We start from the raw sequence: 22,875 nt of genomic DNA, 5'->3' as shown, positions 1-22,875 counted from the left end.
ACTCCCACAGGGAGGGTCTCCAGGACGCGCTAGAGGTCGACAGGTGCAGAAGGGAGACGGGCGCCTTCCTGAAAAAGAAGTGGGTCGGGCTCAGCTGAAAAGCAAGCTCAGCACCAGAAGAGGGAGATTCCTCCGGAACTGGATGTAAAGAGACCTTTCTGTCTGCAGCTTCCCGGACCCAATTAGAGGCTGTACCCAGCCTGGTTACCCTGGTAACAGGTGTAGCGGTTTGTCAAGGAACTGAGAGAAGAGGTGAGTTGGGCGACCTCCGGAATGGTTGTCGGTTAGTTAAGTTTCCCATTTAGTCTAATCCTAATATAGTGTTCGAAGAGCCCAGACCTCCTCTTCTTCTCGTTCTGTGGATGCTGTGGGACACCTCTCCAGTGAGGGAGGAGGGTGCGAGGGAGGTTATCTCCAGTCAGAGAGGATATTATTACTCTCATATAGTGTTGACCAGGTGTTCAGCCTCTCTATATTAGCTTACTTAATCCTCACAATAACCCTATGAGATAGGTATTATCGTCTTCATTTTGGGGACAACAAACTGAGGCACATATATAAATTATTTCTCAAGGTCACACACCTAGTAAGTGTGGAGCTACGATTGGAATCTAGGCGTTCTGGCTCTCGAGTCCATACTTTTAAATACTAAGCTGTGCTGAGGATTGAGGAAGTCTCATGTGGCCCTCACTCCACACACACCTCTGGCAATTTCAGGACTGGATAGGTACCAGTCAGCCAATGCCTAGGTACTGGAATGAGAAAATCACCAGGAAGTCCAGACTTAAAATGACTACTCTGTCCCCTCAGGGCTTGTAGAGGGTCTAGGCAGAGGTAAGGCCTTATTTGAGAGGACAACTTGAGAATTTAGGAAGCGTTACTAGATAATTAGAGAATAAGGAAAAGATAAAGTGGTGCTGAGCCCAGTTTTTTTAGACACAGGTGTTAAGGATAGCTGCTAACTTCACCCAAACAATTCCTGACATATTCCTCCTCCCCTAAAAGAAGAAATGAATCAATAGTTACAAAGACTTTTTTTCCCTTAAGTCAAGTCTTTCCACAGACGTAAGAGGCCTATTCACTGGAATCATGGAGTCATCCTCAAAGGGTCTGCTCAGCCAAGTTACTCAATTCTGGAACCTCCTAGATGATCTGGCTGAAAGTAATCCTGAGAGCTATGAGAAGTTCATTCAACAGCAATTGAAAGAGGGGAAACAGCTCTGGGCTGCCCCAGAACCACAGCTCTGTCTACAAACCAGGATCCTGGTATGTAGAGTTGGTGCCCCAGGATGGGGAATGAATGAAATGATCCTGAAATAACTGGAGAATAGCTTACCCTTAGCTATTGCTACTTTAACACAAGAAAACTTGACGGAAACTGCCACTCTAAGTGGAAACAGTAGTGTGGAAGATTGTTTTGAAGGAGTAAGAAAGGGAAATTCATGTTTGATATATTTTGGAGATCTCAAAATGAGCTATTTTTCTGCTAGAATGAAAACAAAGAGTAATGTGATGATTTAATAGAGAATCATAGAGATTTTTCAGAGAAAAATAGAGAAAAATAATAGAGATTTTTCAAATAAAGAGAATTTATTTAGTGGAGGAAGAAAAGAAGTGGTGAAACAGGGTCAAACAGATTCACCTGGAACAGCTGCTTAGATCAAGTTCCCCTTCCTCCTCCCAGTTCCTCTGGGAGCAGCCACTGGATTCTTGATAAAAAGCCAGCAGCTTTGGGGAAATCAGGTAACAGTATAATTTCTCAAACACAGTTTTAATACATGGAATGACTTACTTGGAGCCTAAAATTCTCACTCTTAAAATTCTGTGACCTTTAAGATATTTAAAAACAAAAACCTAGGTTTTGAGATATGCAAAATTATTTGCTTTCTAGAAACCAAAAGAAAAAATACTTTTTATCAACCTATGTCAGTGGAAAAGGATCCCAGCTCCCCAGTCAACCACTCATCCAGTACCTCTAAGTATTGGAAGACCAGAAGATATGTCTGAGACATCAGGTACATAGAATTATGAGAGAGAAAACACATTTAAAAATTTTTATTGGGAATAAGCATGGACCAGATTTTACTTGGTAAAAGGCATTACAAGTAAAATATTTTATTTGGTTATAATGTAGTTAATGACTAAGTGTACCTTTATGCAAATTGAATACTGTTTAATTTTTCTATTAATATGAGCTGTTTTTAACCCATATAAAATGCCACGAAATGCCCTAATTGGAATTTTGTGTATATAGCACCGTTATGATTGCCTCTGAAAAATACAGGAATAAAATTTATGCTCTCTAGCTTCATCAGGATTATGGCTTAATATATTACCTGACAATATCCTTAGTGAAACAAGTTGTCTTCATCTCACACCCTCTGAACTACACACACAGATCTTTACACAGTCATCGATGTTGCCTACAATCCTGATGTTCTCCAGGCAGCAGAAAAGGACCAAGTGAAAAAAGATCAATTAATATGGATGGCCATGAAATGCATTGAGGAGCAACTCCAATTCACTCTCTCACACTCTTACCATATTACCAAATTTAGAATAAAAGGAAGCATTGAAAGGATGAAACAAAATCTGATGGGAATCCAAACTGACCCCACAGATTTAAGAGAGAAAATGAGAAAGGGTAAGTTAATGAATGTAAACTGAAAATTAAACTGATTTAAATTTTTCTGCATCCTGTGTATATTTTGCAAACTAGAAGTCTCGATTTTAAAAGAAACTTAAGATAGAAAAATATAAAGATTAGATATTAGCATGTCCTTAAAGATTTTTAAATCCTGTATACTTTTAAACCAAATTCTTTGGTTTAAGATTCTTTTGATTTAAGATTCCCAAACTAATTTAGCTGCAGTTTTATCTGCCATCTTGGCTAACACTATTATAGGTCATAGCCTGTTAGTATTTTCTGTTGTTGATTAATTGTGTGATTTCATTTCCCCCCTTTTTTCATCAAGAACTAACCCTTGAACAGATAAGAAGTAGTACTGTGAGCAATCCAGATCACTCTCCTCAACTTTTACTGCCAAAAGACCAAGTTTCGGGCAAAACAGGGTGTCTGATAGAAGAGATTTCTAGTGCAGAGATCCAGGTGGAGATGAAGACACCAGACTATGAATTAAAAATTGTGGTGGATCAAAATGAAAAACCTCTGAAAATTGAATTAAAAGTTGAATTACCTGGTATTAATTCAGTATCTCTCTGTGACCTTCGTGTTTCTGAGGTAAGTTGAACAGATAATACTATAAATTTCTATCTGTCAGCACTCACTATATCATGCTGTAGTAACAAACTCCAGGATCTCAGTGGTTTACAGTGATTTGCTCAGGTTATATGTCAGCCAGGCTTGTTCTGCTCCACCAGTCTTGCACATTTCAAGATACAGGTCAAGGAGCAATGCCCATCTGAGAAATGCCATTAGTATGGCAGAGGGAAAATAGAAATGGCCAAACCATGCAATGGATCCTAAAATTTCCTTTCAGACATGGCATATGTCACTTTTACTTGCATTCTGTTGGCCAAAGTCAGTCACAAGGCCAAGTCCTACAAGAATATTCTTCTCACAGGTAGTCACGGGAAATTACACGGCAGGGATATATAATCATTTTACAGAAGAAAAGCAAATAATTGGCAACAATCCTACAGTCTACCACAGTCCACTCGCTTGGTCGCAAATATTTGCTTCTCTCTCCAAGGAGGACACCTCCAAGCACAGCATCAGACTCCAAAGTACAGGATTTTGCAGTCATCATCTGCATTCTGCTCCTCTTGCTCCACAACCCTATGAACTGCAAAGACAAGTTATCTACTCCCGCAACCGCATGCACAATACAATGTGGAATGGGGAGAGCACAACCATAGTTAGCAGACTCCGTTCAGAAATGGGAAAAATATGAGGCACAGCATTTACTGGGGCACAGCACTTCTGAAATCATGGTAGGCAGATATTGTGAGGGGTCCCTTTCCTGGAAGTAGATGTTCTTGCTTAGCTTCCATGACAAGGTTCCTTGATTACCTAGCCCCCTAGTTCCATTGTTTCCCATGACCTTCAGCTCCAATCTTTGGGAGGTTTTTTCCTATTTCATTATCCACCTTGGCCACATCTGAAAAGAGTGTTGGAGGATATGCCATCCTTAGGTGCTAAGCAGCTTACTCAGCCTGTTTCATGCCCATGGAATGTTGGGGTCCAAAGATTATTTTAAATTAGTTTTAGCCCAGGCTGGTAGTGTTTTATTTCTTTGATTCTAATCAGTGCTACACCCCACAATTCTTCTTTAGACATGTGCATTTTTCAATGGCCTGTCTCTTTTGACTTAATTGCTGTCATTTGGGCAAAATGTAAGGATTTACTGAGATCCACCTTAATCCAGTTAGAGGGTTTAACAATGGGTATAAAGACTTGTGATTTAGTCTTTGCCTCTAGGCTGTCTTATTCAGCCTGTGTTGATAAAAAGTAATTTTATCCTTTACTGGTTGAAAAATTAGTTCTATTTTTCAGTCCTCAGGTCTTATAATTTCTGGGCTCTTGGATCACCATCTTTCCAGTGTCCAATAAGTTTCCTTGCTGTTTGCTGGTCAGCCCCCAAGTCCATGCCACATAGTTTAGGATGGCAACACTCATCTTCTGGTACTGTATCAGTTAACTTTTGATGTATTAAGCAGCAATAACAAATAACCTCAAAATTTCAGGGATTTACATCAGCAATTTGATTGCTCATTGCAAGTCACTTAGCAATAAGTAGGATCCTCTTCTCATGGGAAAGGAGTGAATAACTGGGAAGAATAATCCAATAACAAATTTTAACCAGGAAATAGTTTCTATTTCCATCTTTTAAAATCTCTCTCGGTTTATTATTCTTAGGATGATTTATTGATTGAGGTCTCTGAGAAGTACAGATTACATGTGAATCTTCCAGAATCTGTGGATACTGAAATGACTACAGCAAAATTTATCAAAGAGAAAGCTACATTACTCGTCACGATGCCGTTGGTCTAAGTCAAGAGCATCATGTGTTTTGGGTTTTCAGTGCTCAAGTCATGTGAGTTATAGGACCTTCATTATGGGTGAAGAGATAGAGGTTTATCTTAAACACTAGTTTCATATTTTCTAAGAGTTCCTTTTGATGGAATGAGATTTCCTCATCAGCTGTTATGTTTTATCTTTTTTAACTCTCTTCTTCTCAAATAAACTTGGCATCAAGCAGAAACTACTAAAAACAGTCTTGCCATGATATACTTGTTTTGAAGATATTTGTAATGGTCTTAAGTAACTTAAATATCATTTGGGAAATTTTATGTTTCTAAGTAACGTGAGAATTTTTGGTTTGCTGGTTGAAAAAAATTTTTGTCCTTAGTAAATTTTTGTATCAGGAATAAATCGCAGACTGTGCAAGTTTTTTATTACCAAGATGGGCCATAGCAGTTCAAGTTTCCACCAGCAATAAAGATATAGGGCCAATGTAATAATATGCATACCTCTGCTTCTATGAACCTCTGTACTTGTATAACACAGTTCTGGCAGGAGTCCAAGCTACCCAGGCCAACCATTTAATATCAGATATGGAGTTGTATGTGGATTAGATACAACAATGCAGTAACAGTAATTGAATGTTATTGCACATAAGATAGAAAATATATCCAACTCTAATTTAAGAAAAAGGAGTTGACTTTGAGACAAGTGCCTTTCTCCTAAGAAAATAATTTTTAAAATACAGAAGTGATGTACTTTTCAACTCCCATACATCTAAGTCGTTAAATGGTTGTTCAATACAAAGGTATCAACTTTCCAATTTATATCCCAAATAAGCAATGTTCACTTCAAACTTTAAACATCCTTTTCTTTTTTTTTTATAATTTTATTTATTTATTTCTTTTTCCCCAAAGCCCCAGCAGATAGCTGTATGTCATAGTTGCACATCCTTCTAGTTGCTGTATGTGGGACGCGACCTCAGCATGGCCGGAGAAGCAGTGCGTTGGTGCGCGCCCGGGATCCGAACCCAGGCCGCCAGCAGCGGAGCACATGCACTTAACCGCTAAGCCACGGGGCCGGCCCATGAACATCCTTTAATCATTGTTTTTAGATACAACACAGCTTCCTTGTAGTTATTCTAGTTCAACATAAGGTCTTTAAATATACTCCTCCTTAATTTTAAAACTTTTTAACTTTTGAAACTAATGTTGTATGTGTAAAAGAAATAACTGATATATGACATTTAAAAACAAATATAATTCTCTTCAACCTGCCCTGGATTTGAATTCTTTTAGCAATAGGATACTGTATCAATCAGAAAATTTTCTAGAACTGTATGATGTCCTAAAATTAACAAACCTATTATATTCTCCTCGTCCCTCAAAAACTTGGAATGCTTTCATCTTGTCTATTATTCTACAAAATCACTGTCAAAACGTATTTCCTGGAAACTCCCATTCCTAACCACATAGAACTGGCTGACTCTCTACTCTTGTACACTCAGCACTTAGGTGTACTTAACGTCAGCAGCTATGGGTTTGTATACTCATGAATAAAATGCGTATCAAGATCTAACGTGCTTAAAGTTAAAATGTTAAATAATACAACCTGTTTTCCAAAATATTTTCACTTATATTTTCAATGGATTTTATGTTCATAAAGACATCTCTATCTCCCCTTCCCTACAAAAAGCAAAACTCTGCCCAAGAAAAGCATTAACTAATAATGAACTGGAGAATAGTTTAAATTTGAATCTTACCAAGGTTTTTTTCCCTCAAAACTGGAAATTTTTTGAGATGGACATTAATTATCTTTTAGAGAGATTTTTCTACTAAAACTTGGTTTTAGATCAATTATCAGTAGTGATTATATTCCCATGTATTCCACGGCTTGTGCATTATTAGGTAATGAGTATTCCTTGCAACACATTCCTGTCCTCTCTCACGCTGGTCATCTCCTCTTGTAGACCATGACTTGGGACACCATAACTTCACACACAAACCTCAGGATTGGAGTTAAATATCTAAAAGAGCCACACCCCAACATGAGGTGCTTCAGTGACTCCTTGAGATTAAATTATCCTAAACTCAGTTCTTATTTTACCAATGCTATAAACTCAAAATGTATCTGTATTAAGAGCTTACATGTACATAGCTGTCCCTGGTCTTAATCATTTAATGTGAAAAATGATTACCAACAGATCAAAAATTAGACCAGACACATTAGAAACACATAGTTTAGGGGGCCGGCCCCATGGCATAGTGGTTAAGTGCGCGCACTCCACTGCTGGCGGCCCAGGTTCGGGTCCTGGGTGCGCACAGACACACCGCTTGTCAGGCCATGCTGTGGTCGCGTCCCATATAAAGTGCAGGAATATGGGCGGCCCGGGTTCAGATCCTGGGTGCGCACAGACAAACCGCTTGTCAGGCCATGCTGTGGCGGCCTCCCATATAAAGTGGAGGAAGATGGGCACGGATGTTAGCTCAGGGCCAGTCTTCCTCAGCAAAAAGAGGAGGATTGGCATGGGTATTAGCTCAGGGCTGATCTTCCTCACACACACACAAACACACTAAATAAATAAATTAAAAAAAAAAAAAACAGTTTAATTTTTAAACAATCTAATTTCAACCAAAAACACTATTTCTAACTTTTTTCTTTCAGTTCTGGTAAGAGAAATAGACTGAATCCAGATTTAGATTATAGTTCAGATTAATTTTTAACTCAGAACAATTTTTATTAGAAGGCAACTTTTTATTTTTCTTTCAAGGGAACAATAGAGCCATAAGCATTAGCAAAGAATGAATTATCTTTGAAGTTTCATGTATCTGAACCCGATGTGGCTCATACTGATGATGGTCCCTTGTGATAAGCTTGTTCCTTCTGCATAAGCTTCAGTTCAAGCTAAAATTACTAATTACTGAAAAATCAGATTAATGTATTGAATTGTTTTCATAATAATACAGCACGGGAAATATTTGTGGAATGTATGGAGTGTCACTGGTGCACCATGTAATAATGAACATTCAGAAATAGACTCAACACTGAAAGACCTAAATTTCAGGGGATAGCTCCACATATTACATATACAAGGAAGCACTGGTCAGATTTATTTTAAATAGTCGTAAACAATACCAAGTATTTATTAAAACATATCAATTCAACAGAAAGTCTGGAATTGTGATAAGGTTCCTAATTCATTTTTATTATCCTAAACATCACCTCCTTCCTCCCCCCAGAAGAAAGGCAAATTGTTAACAAAATGGAAAAAAATATTAGGCTGATAAGGTAGCAAGCAACCTAAATAATTTTGTTCTCTCCAATAGGATTTCAGGGCTCTCTTATTTTACATGAGAGAACACTGGGGTGGAAAAACACAGAACACTTTTTTTTGTACACATTTAACATTTTTTCCTTTATCCAAGTAGACATAACCACTTTGTTTTGGTCATCATCTTTTAGCACTCCAAACTCTTCACCAATATATCTCTCCCCATCTTCTTTTCATACAGGACTTGGTGATAAATGGACTTTGGCACATACCTCACTAGAAATCATATTTTACATATGTACACTTATTCCATAGTTACTTCATATAGATTTTGAAAGTTATTTGAGTAATAAATTCTAGTAATTAAGTTTATTTGCAAGTAACCACCAGTTAATCTTGGAGGAAAAATTCTACTTTCACAACTTCTTTCAGTTAAATTCTATAAGCATATTCTTTTATTTGGAGGTAATGGTAGCATTCTGCTCTCAGAATTACACATTTAAGTTGTTTACATAAATACCCACACAAATTCTCATTTATACCAAGTAGCTGGTTTATATTTATATCTTCATTTCAAGAAGAGAAAACAACCATTTTGGGATTCATAGAAAAAGAAAGAACAGTTGATTGGAGAAGTCTAAGAAACCACTGACTTTTAAAATTTCACTTATTTTCCTTGAAGTTCTCTACCCTTCCTATCCTTGATAAACCAAAATCATGTAACAGAAAAATTTAAATTAGGGTTCAATTCTAAAATCAAGCTTCAATTCAAAAGCTTTCTCCAAGAGAACTAATTTTCCTGACTTCTCTTTCCCTCAAATCTAAGCAAAACATTTGAGGCAATTAAATTTCAAAACTTCAAGGTTTCATCCAGGTTACTTTTATGAACCTGTCTCAATAGGAAACCACAATTCTACCTCTACATTTCCCAGTGCAAGTACTTATCACTAACATCCCTTGACTAGGAGTACACAGCTTAAAATCTGGTGTTTATTAAATGTGCACAATATTTGAGTGTAATTGGCATTTAAAAAATTCAGGATTGCCCATTATAAATAACTTATCTGGACAGACTCAAAAATAACTGGTTAACTTTAAAATAAAAATACCTGTTTAATAACATATTTATATCTTGATAAGAATGAACCAATATGACCTGGGAGAGTCTAGAAATTCTTGGGTTAATTACAACAACATGGTGATAGGTTTTTCAAGGTACTTTCTAAACTCAGCAAGCCACTGGGCTCCAACTGCTCCATCCACAACCCGATGATCACAGCTGAGTGTAACAGACATCATGCTAGCCACATCAAATCTAGAAAAAGATAAAAACATTATTAGGTATTCTGAAAGTAATCACTAGATTTTAGCCAGTAACCAGCCCAAATGCGAACTCCTACCCTATAATCCCAACCAAATAACATTATTTTCCACTTATTCTCCATGTCCTGTACACCTCTAGCTCAAATTAATAGCTTGAAGAAATAGACTAAACAGCCATCTGGAGCATGGGTCAGCAAACTACAGCCCACAGGCCAAATCCCGCCAAATGCAGGTTCATTGGGATTCATTTATGTATTGCTTACACTTGCTTTCACACAACAATGGCAGAGTAATGGCAACAGAGACCAATGATCCAAAAAGCCTAAAATATTTACTATGTGGCTCTTTAATAAAAAGCATACTGACCCCTGACTTAGAGTAAATAAGGCTTCCCATCACAAACAAGATTAACTACATTTAGTAAAATAAGAATTGCTGCCCTGAGAAACTTCATTCTATATGTTCTATATGTATGTCTGACTCTACCTGAAGCTCCAATATGCCATGCCAATAATTATAACAGTGAGACTCAAACACAGGTATAATGTAATGTAAATGAGCTTACAATTCTCTCACCATTTTGGCACTTACCCTTTTTCATTATCTGCTGGAACCAGTCTTTCCTCTGAAGCACCAATTGCCAAAATACATGCTTGAGGTGGGTTAATAATAGCAGAGAAATTCTTAATTCCAAACATTCCTAAATTGGAGATTGTAAAAGTGCCACCCTTGAGGAAAAAAGATTAAAAATAGATCACGTTAATTGCTTGTCACCATAAACAAGAAAAAATGACAACTGTGAAAAGACTTTACGAGTATCTTTTACTCTAAGAAAGGCCTCTGAACTACCATAAAAAGAAAGAAAGAGAGAAAGAAAGAAAAGGAAAATGGTAAGTATATGAGGTGATGAATATGCTAATTAGCTTGTGACCATTTCACAATGTATACATATATCAAAACATTAAGTTGTACACCTTAAATATATACAGTTCCTATTTGCTAATTATATACTAATAAAGCTGAAAGGGAAAAAGAAAAAAAGAAAGGCCTGAATGGAATACACTTTACTAAAAATATACAACCTTTACAATATGAACAAAAGTCAATTGTGTGGCTTTTGCACATTAGTTAGAAAATGTCTTATTTTCAGTTTTTGATAGGTTACTCAATTTTTCTTTTCAAAACCCTGTGTCAGTGAGAATACAAGGCAGAATCAAAAGGCGTAAATGCAATAAATAATGCAGACCTTAAAAATAACATAATTCTTAACATTCAAAAGGTAAATAAATAATACCTTACCTGGAATTCATGTGGCTGTAGTTTACCCTCTCTTGCTTTGGTTGCTAAAGAAACAACATCATTAGCAATGACTTCCAGTCCTTTTATATGTGCATTAAATACAATAGGTGTGATGAGTCCTGCAGGAGTATTGACTGCAACACTGATATCAACAACATGATTTCTATTTAAAAAGAAAAAAGAAAAAGAAATGTCAATAATCATCAACAATGTTTATTAATAGAGTTTATGTGTCAAGTTAAGCAAGAATATTGATATTTACTTCAGTTTGTGCTACTGTTCAGCCAGAGAGGTATCTTTCTTGGTTTTTACATTTTGCTGGGCCCTCTCCTTGACCTGCACTTTTTAAAATGAATGAGAAACGTCTTAGCAGGTTGGTTTCACGTGTACTCTCTAATTCCCTGCCTCATCTGCCTTGACTAACACATGGGTGTAGGTGGGAAAAAAAGGCTCACAGCATTCAGTAAGAAACAAAAAGAACTCCCTGGATTTTGAGACACAGTGGACTGGCTGGAGTTGAGTCTGCAAGCAGAGCTTGAGCAGATGAAAGAAAGAGTGGAAGGAATGAACTGCATTGTGGGAGAAACAGGAGAGATCAGGATGTAGGGTGGTGGTGTCTCAGAATATAAAACTAGGATTCCTAATCTTTTCTACACCATGGGCACCTTTGCACTGGAGTCTTTTCTCAGAAAATAAATTACCAAAAAAAGAAAAAAAAACTATATTGAAATTCAGTTATCAAACTATTCATAAAACAAAACTGTGATGTATATGCTTCTGTATTAATTCAATCACAAGATCTTGCAGCAAGTCTAATAATGGCTATAATTTTGAAGTAATGATAAGCAAAACAATATATATATATTTTTTTTGGTGAGGAAGATTAGCCCTGAGCTAACATCTGTTGCCAATCCTCCTCTTTTTGCTGAGGAAGATTGACCCCGGGCTAACATCCATGCCCATCTTCTTCTACTTTATATGTGGGACGCCTGCCACAGCATGGCTTTATAAGCAGTACGCAGGTCTGCACCTGGGATCCGAAGCTGCGAACCCCGGGCCCCCGAAGTGGAGTACATGAACCCAACCACTACACCACTGGGCCTGCCCCACAAAACGATATATTTTTTTGTGTGTGAGGAAGATCAGCCCTGAGGTAACATCCATGCTAATGCTCCTCTTTTTGCTGAGGAAGACCGGCTCTGAGCTAACATCTATTGCCAATCCTTTCCTTTTTTGCCCCCAAAGCCCCATTAGATAGTTCTATGTCATAGGTGCACATCCTTCTAGTTGCTGTATGTGGGACACCGCCTCAGCAGTGGGTCGGTGCGCGCCTGGGATCCAAACCCGGGCTGCCAGGAGCGGAGCGCGTACACTTAACCGCTAAGCCACGGGGCCGGCCCCAACAATATTTTAAGACGTTTGCAACGTCTTATGTGATATCAAAATAACTTTATTGGTCACCAGCACAAGTACTGTTAACACCTCTCTGATTTCTTCTCTACATTTATAATAGGAAGAAATGCTAAATTTCAGTTAGAGGGTAGTGGAAAAGAATGATTTTTTCCCCTCATCCAAGTTCCCAAACTCCTGAATTGTATCCACTGTCTCCTTGGGGTCTGTTTAAGGGCACTGCTAAAATGTTGTGCAATCTAGAAAAAGTTAAAACTTCACATGAAGGAATAACTCCAGCTCTTTCTAGGTACAAGCTTTAGAAGATTACGGGGGGGGACTGGCCCCATGGCTCAGCGGTCAAGTGCACACGCTGCGCTACTGGCAGCCCGGGTTCAGATCCTGGGCGTGCACGACGCACCGCTTGTCCAGCCACGCTGAGGTGGCGTCCCACATACAGCAACTAGAAGGATGTGCAACTACGACATACAACTATCTACTGGGGCTTTGGGGAGAAAAAGGGAAAAAAAGGAGGAGGATTGGCAATGATGTTAGCTTAGGGCTGGTCTGCCTCAGCAAAAAGAGGATTGGCATGGATGTTAGCTCAGGGCTGATCTTCCTCAAGGAAAAAAAAAAAAGAAGAAGAAGATTACAGGTACCAAATCCCTCAGTGTGGCCAAGCCAAGCTGACCAGAGGCAGTGGGCTTTTGTCACTTGCAAACACAGGGACCTACTCTAATAATAGTGTGTGACCCTTAGCAGCTACCACAGCTATGCTCGGCCAAGGTATCACACAGCAAAAAACTGCTTTCTTAATTAAATTATCTTGTTATTACAATATTATTTAAAAATCTTCCTCCTAAGAAGGTAGAGATGGTGTTTCCAATCTTGTTCACCACTGAATCCAGCAAACAGTACATGTTCAATAAATACTCGTTGAATGGCTGTATGAACAAATGAATGAAGGGCATTTGGTAAGAATTAATGAACAATTCATAGAACTTGCCCTGCAACCTTTTTTTTTTTTTTTTAAAGATTTTATTTATTTTATTTTTTCCCCCCAAAGCCCCAGTAGATAGTTGTATGTCATAGCTGCACATCCTTCTAGTTGCTGTATGTGGGACTCGGCCTCAGGATGGACGGAGAAGTGGTGCCTCGATGCGCACCCGGGATCCGAACCCAGGCCACCAGCATTGCAGCGCGCGCACTTAACCACCAAGCCACAGGGCCGGCCCTTGCCCTGCAACCTTGATCCTTTCATCTAAGTAGTGTTTCTTCAGATATTCTTAAAAAGTTAAATATAAATTTAACCTATAACCCAGCAATTCCACTCTAAGGAATCTACCCACAAGAAATGAAAACATACGTCAACACAAAGAATTGTACACAAATGTTCATAAGAGCCCTCTAAAAGTCTATGTTTTAATCCCAGAATCCTCAGTGTGACCTTATTTAGTAAAAAGGTCTTTGCAGGTATAATTAAGATCTTGAGATGAGATCACCCTGGATTCTCTGGGTGGGCCCTAAATCAATGCCAAGTGTCCTTATGAGACAGAAGATAAGACACAAACACAGAGGAGAAGGCCATATGAAGACAGAGGCAGAGACTGGAGTTACGCAGTCACAAGCCAAAGAATGCCTGGAGTCACCAGAACTGGAAAAAGCATGGAAAGATTCTTCCCTGAAACCCACAGAGGGGGCGCAGCCCTGCTGACATCTTGATTTTGGACTTCCGGCCTTCAGAAATATGAGAGAATAAACGTTTGTTTTAAGCCACCAATTTTGTGGTAACTTGTAATGGCAACCCTTGGAAACTAATATAGTCTATAAGGAATAGTAAGACCCTCAGATGTGCTCCAAGATGGGGGTGACCAAGGAAAAAGAATCAGTAGATTACCTGATATGTCTGACAAGACTGAAAAATGGTTTAGAGTTCTCTTGGGGAGTTGCAAAAAATTCATGATAAGTACCTAGAAAAGTAGCTCCCTCTTAGGCAATCATTAAAATCAGTTAGGTTAGCATTCATGGTGTACCACATGTCGTAGTCATAAACAATATTTTCATAGGCATAAAAATATTAACACTGAATACTGATTTATCCAGAATTTGTGCTATAATCAATTTGGTAGGATGGGGGAGAAAGCGTGTGTGTAGGGAGGTACAACAAAGCTAAATCTTAACCTTCTTTAATAGGAAGTCAGTTGATGAAGTAAGACATGAAAAACCCATAAAAGGCAACACAAAAATGTTATGTAGAAATAGGAAGGTCAGGCCAGCCCAGTGGTATAGTGGTTACGTTTGCATGCTCCGCTTCAGTGGCCCGGGTTCGCAAGTTGGGATCCTGGGCACAGACCTACACACCGCTCATCAAACCATGCTGTGTGGTGTCCCACAAACAAAATAGAGGAAAACTGGCACAGATGTTAGCTCAGGGACAATCTCCCTCAAGGAAAAAGAGGAAGACTGGCAACAGATGTTAGGGGCTAATCTTCTTCACCAAAAAAAAAAAAAAAAAAAATATATATATATATATATATGAAGGTAAATACCTAAGAAATAATTTAAAATTTGTGTTTGCCTCTTGGGATTGGACCTCAGATTAAAGGTTGATAGGTCACTGTAAGCCATGGAGCAATATTCTAACATATATACTATTACTTTAATAAAAATTAATAATAATATAGGAGAGTCTACACAGTAGAAGAAGCCTAGGCTCAGGAGTAAGAATCCTGGTTGCAGTCACAGTTCTACTTACTAACATATTAACTCAGGGAAAGTTACTTAATTCACTGAGCCTCATTTTCTTCATCTGGAAAATGGCAGTGAAAGCACCTAACTCATAAGGTGGTCATAGGATTAAATGAGACAACACGTGAAAGACACTGAGCACCATGCCAGTCACATGCCACCATAATATTAACAAATGCTGGTTTTTGGTTTTGTTTTCAATTTTGCCCCCACCTCCCAAGTTCAGCAGAACTAAATGTGAACAAAAACCATTTCAACCCTGCTTTGTGAGAGTCATTATCAACTTAATTATACATATCTGGACACTTATCTCCCTTTCTTAAACTCATATGAAGAATTTGTACTCTTTACTAACTAAATTTAGCACTAACTCATAAATAGTTTTATGTTGTTTTCTAATTGTTGTACCTATGGAACTCATCTTCCCCTCTGTATTCCATTTCTCCTTATCCCCTATACTCCTAGTTATACATAAGATAACACAAGAAAACTGCTGATGGATATATACCTTCCCCAGCAGTGTTATACTTACTGTCTTATAACTGTGTCCAGCCAAGAAGAATTTGCTTCAGGAACTTTTAAACATGCCAAAGCTGAAGCCTTTATGATGAAATCATTGACAGAAATTTTGCTTCTCCCTTCTAACATCTGCAAAGATAAGAAACCAGTGTAGTTTCTTCAATTCTCTTTCCAAAGACTGAAACTATGTAATCTTTTTTTTTTTTTTATTTTCCCCCCAAAGCCCCAGTAGATAGTTGCATGTCATAGTTGCACATCCTTCTAGTTGCTGTATGTAGGACACGGCCTCAGCATGGCTGGAGAAGCAGTGCGTCGGCGCGAGGGAGGGATCTGAACCCGGGCCGCCAGCAGTGGAGCACGCGAGGGATCCGATCCCCAGGCCGCCAGCAGCGGAGCAGATGCACTTAACCGCTAAGCCACGGGGCCGGCCCTGAAACTATGTAATCTTGTGGGGGGGAGGAGATATACAAATATTCTGAGGTGGAAAGGATGAAATGAAACCAAAAGTTGTTTCTTTCACCTTTTTTAACTTAGGCCTTTATAGCTGTAAGTTTTCTGCTATGTACTGCTTTAGCTGCATCCCATAAGGTATGGTATGTTATGTCTTCATTTTCATTTATCACAACAAAACCAAAAGTTGGTTCTTGGAAAAGATCAACAAAATGACAAATATTTAGCTAGACTGACAAAGAAAGAGAAGACTCAAATTCCTAAAATCAGAAATGAAGTAGGGGATATTACTATCTACCTTACAAAAATAAAAAGGATTATAGGTAATACTATGAACAACCATATGCCAACAAATTAGATAACCTAGATGAAACAGACATATTCCTAGAAAGATAAGAAATACCAAAACTGAATCAAAAAGAAACAGAACCACTGAATAAGTCTATAACTAGTAAAGAGATTGAATTAGTAATTAAAAAACTACCCACATAGACAAGCCTAGACCCAGATGGCTTCCCTAGTGAATTCTATCAAACATTTAAAGAAGAATTAAAATCAGTTCTTCACAAACTCTTCCAAAAAAACAGAAGAGGAAGGAGCACTTCCACACTCATTCTATAGGGCCAGTATTAGCCTGATACCAAAACTAGACCAAGATATCACAATTAAAAAAAAGAAAGAAAACTACAAATCAACATACAAAAATCAGTTGCATTTCTATAGACTAATAACGAACTAGCAGAAAGAGAAGTCAAGAATACAATCCTATTTACAATCGCAATAGAAAGAAAAAAACACCTAGAAATAAATTTAACCAAAGAGGTAAAAGACCTATACACTGAAAACTATAAGACATTATTGAAAGAAATCGAAGAAGACATAAAGATATGGAAAGATATTCTACGCTCATGGATTGGAAGAATAAACATAAAATGTCCATATTACCTAAAGCAACCTACAAATTCAGTGCAATCCCAATCAGAATCCTAATGACATCTTCAGAGAAATAGAACAAAGAATCCTAAAATTTATACAGAACAACAGAAGACCCTGAATAGCCAAAATAGCCAAAAGTTGGAGGTATCGCACTCCTTGAATTCAAATTATAATTCAAAGCTATAGTTATCAAAACAGCACAGTACTGGCAGAAAAACACACACACAGATCAACGGGACAGAATTGAGAGCCCAGAAATAAAACCACACATCTATGGACAGCTAGTCTTTGACAAAAAAGCCAAGAATATACAATGGAGAAAGGAAAGTCCCTTTAGTAAGTGGTGCTGGGAAAACTGGACACATGCAAAAGAATGAAAGTAGACCTTTGCCTTACACCATACACAAAAATTAACTCAAAATGGATTGAAGACTTGAATGTAAGACCTGAAACCATAAAATTCAGAAGAAAATATAGACAGTACACTCTTTGATATCAGATAGCAATATCTTTTCAAATACCATGTCTACTTAGGGAAGGGAAACAAAAGAAAAAATAAACAAATGGGACTACATCATACTAAAAAGCTTCTGCACAGCAAAGGAACCCATGAACAAAACAAAAAGACAACCCATCAACTGGGAGAAAATATTTGCAAATCATATATCCAACAAGTGGTTAATTTCCAAAATATATAAAGAACTCATACAATTCAACAAAAAAAAAATGAACAACCCCATCAAAAAATGGGCAGAGGATATGAACAGACATTTCTCCAAAGACGATATACAGATGGCCAACAGGCATGTGAAAAGGTGCTCAACACCACTAATTATCAGCAAACTGCAAACCAAAACTACAATGAGAAATCACCTAACACCAGTCAGAATGGCTATATTCAACAAGAAATAACAAGTGTTGGAGAGGATGTGGAGAAAAGAGAACCCCCATATACTGCTGGTGGGAATGCAAACTGGTGCAGCCACTATGGAAAACAGTCTAGAGATTTCCCAAAAAATTAAAAATAGAACTACCCTATGATCCAGCTATCCCACTACTGGGTATTTATCCAAAGAACATACAATCAACAATTCAAAGAGATGTATGCATCCCCATGTTCATTGCAACATTACTCATAATAGCCAAGATACGGAAACAACTGAAGTGCCCATCAATGGATGAATGGATAAAGAACATGTGGAACATATGCAGACAATGAAATACTACTCAGCTATAAAAAGACAAAATCATGTCATTTGTGACAACATGGACGGACCTTGAGGGTATTATGCTAAGCAAAATAAGTCAGACAGAGAAAGACAAATACCGTGTGATTTCACTCATATGTGGAAGATAAACAGATAAGGAGAACAGATTAGTGGTTATCAGAGAAGGGGGTGGGGAGGGCAAAAGGCATAAAGGGGCACATACGTATGGTGATGGATGAAAACTAGACTATTGGTGGTAAACACAATGCAGTCTATACAGAAACTGAAATATAATAACATACACCTGAAATTTACACAATGTTATAAACCAATATGACCTCAATAAAAAAATTTTAAGAGAAATTTTTTAGGGGGGCTGGCCCGGTGGCACAGCGGTTAGGTGTGCATGCTCTGCTTCGGCAGCCCAGCATTTGCAGGTTCGGATCCCAGTCGCGCACCACCGCACTGCTTGTCGAGTGATGCTGTGGTGGCGTTCCATATAAAGCAGAGGAAGATAGGCATGGATGTTAGCCCAGGGCCAAATCTTCCTCAGCAAAAACAAAAGAGGAGGATTGGCATCGGATGTTAGCTCAGGGCTGATCTTCCTCACAAAAAAAAAAAAAAGAAAAATTTTTTTAAAAACTACAGACTAGTATCTCTTATGAATATAGATATAAAATCCTCAAAAAAATTCTAGCAAACCAAATCCACCAATATATGAAAAGGATTATTCACCATGACCAAAAACGATTTGTCCCAGGAATGCAAGGTTGGTTTAACATCTAGGAAAAAGCATAGTTGACAAAATTTAACACCCCTTATGATGCTAACACTCAACAAATTAGGAATAGGAGGGAACTTTCTCAACCTGATAAAATAGATAAACAAAAACTCCAAGATGATAATCACACTTCATTGATGAAAAACTTATTTCCCCCTAAGAACATGACAAAGATTTCCACTCTTCCCGCTTCTATTCAACACTGTACTAGATATGCTAGCCAGAGAAGTTAGGCAAGAAAAGGAAATAAAATGCATCCAAACTGTAAAGGAAAAGGCAAAACTATCTCTCTTTGCAGGTGACATGATTTGTATATAGAAAATCCTAAGGAACACACTAAAAATCAAGGTTGCAGGATATAAGATCAATATACAGAAATCAACTGTATTTCTATACAACAGCACTGAACAATCTGAAAGTGAAATTTACAATAGTATCAAAAAGAATAAAATACCTAGCAATAAATTTAACAAAAGAGCAAACACTTAATACTCTAAAAATTATAAAAATTGTTGAAAAGAAATTAAAGACGACCTAAATAAATGGGAAGACATTCCACGTTCATGGAGTGGGAACACTTAATATTGTTAAGATGGCAATACTCCCCAAACTCATCTATAGATTCAATGAAATCCCTAACCCTACAGGAAATATCCAGAATAGGGTATAAGACAGAAAGTAGTTTAGTGGTTGTCTAGGGCTGGGGAGGATGGCAGGACTGGGGCAGGGGTTATGGCTAAGGGGTGCATGGTTTCATTTTGGGGTGATGAAAATTTTCTAAAATTTATTGTAGTGATGGTCACACAACTCTGAATATACTGAAAGCCACTGAACTGTAAACTTTAAATGAGTGAATGGCATGGTATGTGAATTACATCTGAATAAAACTGTTTTAAATAACTGAATAGGGCCGGCCCTGTGGATTAGTGGTTAAGTGCTCACGCTCTGCTGCTGGCGGCCCGGGTTCGGATCCTGGGCTCGCACTGATGCACCACTTCTCCAGCCGTGCTGAGGCCGCGTCCCACATACAGCAACTAGAAGGATGTGCAACTATGACATACAACTATCTACTGGGGCTTTGGGGGGAAAAAGAATAAATAAATAAAATCTTAAAAAAAAAAAATAACTGAATAAAATAACACATTGGATATATACTTTTCATGCCTAATTTCCAAATAAATTTATTATAAAATAGCTTTAATATTTTGACAATAAAAGTATACCATCATCTTTAATCCTGTAGCCAGTTACAAAGCTCTGTTGATGCTTCATTCACTCATGCATGTAATATTTGAGAGTCTACTCCGTGCTGGGCATATAACTCTAAAGCCCTGGATATAAAGCAGTGAAAAAATGGGTAAAAATTCTACTCTCAGGGAGCTTACAGTCTAAAGGGGATGGATAGATAATAAATAAGTGAAACACACAGTATGTTAGATAGTGTTACCTGCTAAGCTGAAAAATAAAGTAGAGAAAAAGAGCTAAGGGGAGAACCCACCACTCACTCCACTCCTCTTCCTTAATTTTAGCATGAGGTGACCAGGGAAGACCAGAAAAGGTGATAGAGTCAAATCCTTAAGGAGGTGAAGGAGGAAGCCAGGAGGATACTAGAGGAAAAGTATTCCATGCAGAGGGAACAGCAAGTGCAAAGGGACTAAAGTAGGAGTATACAGGTGAGTGTTGAGGAACTGCAAAGCAACCATTGTGTCTGCAGCAGAGTGAGCAAGTGGGAAAGTAGTAGGAGAGGAGGTCAGAGAGGTTATAGATAACCTGTGTAAGGCCATGTATGCCACTCGAAGGAGTTTGGCTTTTATTTTTCACTTCCTTAAAAATATCTCTCATATCCCTCGCTCCTACTCCATTCTTAATGCAACCCACAAATCCACACCCTTATCACCATCATTTCATGATTACATGACAAGCATAACTAGTCTCTGCCATTAAAGTGTGCCAGTATATATCTATTAGACTAATCTTTCTTAAAATATTGCTATCATCATCTCACTTCTACTGGTTTCTTACTTAATGTCTAATTCATCAAGTCCAAATTCTTCTGCTTGTAAATCAAGGTCTTCCCTAAACCAACAACTGTGTATCCACTCTAGAAAAGGTAATCTATCTCCCCCATATGCTATACAGTCATCTCTTGGTATCCAGGGAGACTGGTTCCAGGACCACCCCATAGATACCAAAATCCAGATGCTCAAGTCACTTAGTTGGCCCTCCGTATCTGCAGGTTCTACAGTTGCTTGAACCACAGGGCTGACTATACTTATATCCTTTTTTTTAAAGCACTTTCACTTTGTGATATTTCATCACTAGAATCAACTTTCAACTTTTTTGCCAATCCAAACTCTTCCTATTCTCCATGGGTCAACCAAGTTTTTCCTACACCATTGTGAATTCCCCAACTACTTTCACTGTTCTCCCCCTTCTCTGAACTCCTATAACACTTAACCCACACAATGTAATTTAGCAGACAAGGGGCATTACCATAAAGAGACTGATCTACAAATGACTATTTTTACTTTAATAAAAATTACCTCCTCTCTCTTTCACATGCATTATCTCCTCAATTAAATTATAAACTCATGGACAAAGACAATGCCTTATGCTATGTTCCTAAAAGTGCCTTAAGCTAAACACTAAGTAGGTGCTAAGTACTTAACTATAAGCACAAAGTAAACATACTGTTTCTTACCTACCAAAAGAGTCTCAAATAGTCTCAGAGAATTACAGTGACTCTGCTAGGCTAAAATGGCAAAGTTAACTTTAAATGATAAGCTTTAATCAAGGGTTAAAAAATGAAAATTCTCCAGGATATTCTCTACAAGTTAATTAAGATGACACCCATTTTCCATCATCAACTGGCATATTGTAACAAAAATATGGGCAAAAATGTAAATGTTTAGTGGGGAAAAACATGATTTTTAGAATTTATAGAGTTGAAATTTCCAGACCTTTTACCTTATTAAGTTCTTTCCGTACCAACAAAACTTCTCCCATATTTACATCAATAGAAAGGTAATAATGAGGTATGGTTTGCTTAGACTGCATTAACCGCTGTGCAATAACCTGAAATCAAAGAGATTAAAAAATCCATTATCTTGAGTTGAGATAAGACCTTACCTAATTCAGGGCTGTTTTCCCCTTTACCTTGCTCCCTGGTAATGCTCACCTCAAGCATTACTAGAACTGGAAGATGAAGGACTGCACCATAACTTAGCCCCTTCCAATGGTACTTAATCAGAACACAGCGTTTGTTTATCCCAAGTATTCAACCAGCCAAAGCAAACATCTCTTAAACTAATCATCTAAGATTCCCAACTAAAACAGTCTCTGTTAGTATTTCAAACTATGTAGGCAATTAAATGATCAGAGTAAAGATGCCCCCAAGAGCTTTGGTTCCAGATTTATGGTAACAGTCTTACTCGACGAATGTTGCTGATTGGGATATCTGTGAAGACACCTGTAGGAACTGGTGCCACTCCTGGAGCGGGGGGAGGCACAGCAGCTGCTGGAGCCTATGGGGAGGTAAAAAAGCTCTTAGTAACTGTGGTTCAATCTTAGCAAAAGCAACTGGGAACAACTGCTGGTGTGTCTTTTACTTTACAGGCAAAGTAAAAATTAAAAGGCTTATAGAAAAATTCAGCTATTTCTATCCCAAGGGAACAAAAAGAACTCAGATTTGGACAGTGCTTGTTTAGAGTTTTGTTTTTAATTTTTCTACTTAGAATTCTGTAATCACGTTTTAAGTATCATTTTTCTCTGAGCCAGAGTATGTTCAGTGACTAGTTTATGTCAAAATAATTTTGTTTTTGCAAAATTATCTTCAAGAAAAGCAATCAAAGCATTCTTAAATTGAAAGGATTAAGAGATAAATATAAACAAAGTAATTCATCTTCCTGTACAGTGTTAAGAAAAAACAATGAGACAAATCTTTCATTTTAAAGCAAACATCTAAATA

At 37.8% G+C, this 22,875-nt stretch overlaps 2 protein-coding genes across 3 annotated transcripts in view; one reads left to right on the top strand and one right to left on the bottom strand.

Annotated features, from left to right (window-relative positions):
* The first annotated feature begins 77 nt into the window (after nucleotides 1-77).
* On the top strand, nucleotides 78-6,149 carry PIH1D2 (PIH1 domain containing 2). 2 transcript variants are annotated; one of them, XM_087433694.1, is made up of 6 exons: nucleotides 78-252; nucleotides 1,048-1,266; nucleotides 1,892-2,015; nucleotides 2,399-2,644; nucleotides 2,976-3,241; nucleotides 4,880-6,149. In XM_087433694.1, exons 2-6 carry the CDS (start codon nucleotides 1,090-1,092, stop codon nucleotides 5,012-5,014), a joined length of 948 nt encoding a protein of 315 aa, XP_087289820.1. In that variant the 5' UTR covers nucleotides 78-252; nucleotides 1,048-1,089; the 3' UTR covers nucleotides 5,015-6,149. The 2 variants fall into 2 exon arrangements, with proteins under 2 accessions (XP_087289820.1, XP_004427390.1); XM_004427333.3 differs by having other exon boundaries at nucleotides 123-252; nucleotides 1,064-1,266.
* Nucleotides 6,150-8,071: 1,922 nt separating this feature from the next.
* The window catches only part of DLAT (dihydrolipoamide S-acetyltransferase), a 31,501-nt gene continuing 16,697 nt past the window's right edge, over nucleotides 8,072-22,875 (bottom strand). The window contains exons 9-14 of the mRNA XM_004427332.3: nucleotides 22,340-22,432; nucleotides 21,876-21,983; nucleotides 15,547-15,662; nucleotides 10,878-11,040; nucleotides 10,170-10,306; nucleotides 8,072-9,570 (exon numbers count right to left, since the gene is read on the bottom strand). Of these exons, the coding sequence (XP_004427389.2) occupies nucleotides 9,441-9,570; nucleotides 10,170-10,306; nucleotides 10,878-11,040; nucleotides 15,547-15,662; nucleotides 21,876-21,983; nucleotides 22,340-22,432 (747 nt within the window). The 3' untranslated portion in view covers nucleotides 8,072-9,440. The remainder of the gene's footprint in view (nucleotides 9,571-10,169; nucleotides 10,307-10,877; nucleotides 11,041-15,546; nucleotides 15,663-21,875; nucleotides 21,984-22,339; nucleotides 22,433-22,875) is intronic.

Source organism: Ceratotherium simum, chromosome 7 (genome assembly GCF_057802395.1).
Source record: "Ceratotherium simum simum isolate JZ-2026a chromosome 7, ASM5780239v1, whole genome shotgun sequence".
Taxonomy (NCBI): domain Eukaryota; kingdom Metazoa; phylum Chordata; class Mammalia; order Perissodactyla; family Rhinocerotidae; genus Ceratotherium; species Ceratotherium simum.
This window is presented reverse-complemented; position numbering and strand designations above follow the sequence as displayed.

Bases quoted from the DNA above. Each gene is read 5' to 3' on its own strand.
- PIH1D2 (XM_087433694.1), top strand. From the start codon at position 1,090: ATGGAGTCATCCTCAAAGGGTCTGCTCAGCCAAGTTACTCAATTCTGG. The intron at 1,267-1,891 runs GTATGTAGAGTT...TTTGCTTTCTAG, and splicing joins GTCTACAAACCAGGATCCTG to AAACCAAAAGAAAAAATACT. The intron at 2,016-2,398 runs GTACATAGAATT...CTACACACACAG, and splicing joins AGATATGTCTGAGACATCAG to ATCTTTACACAGTCATCGAT.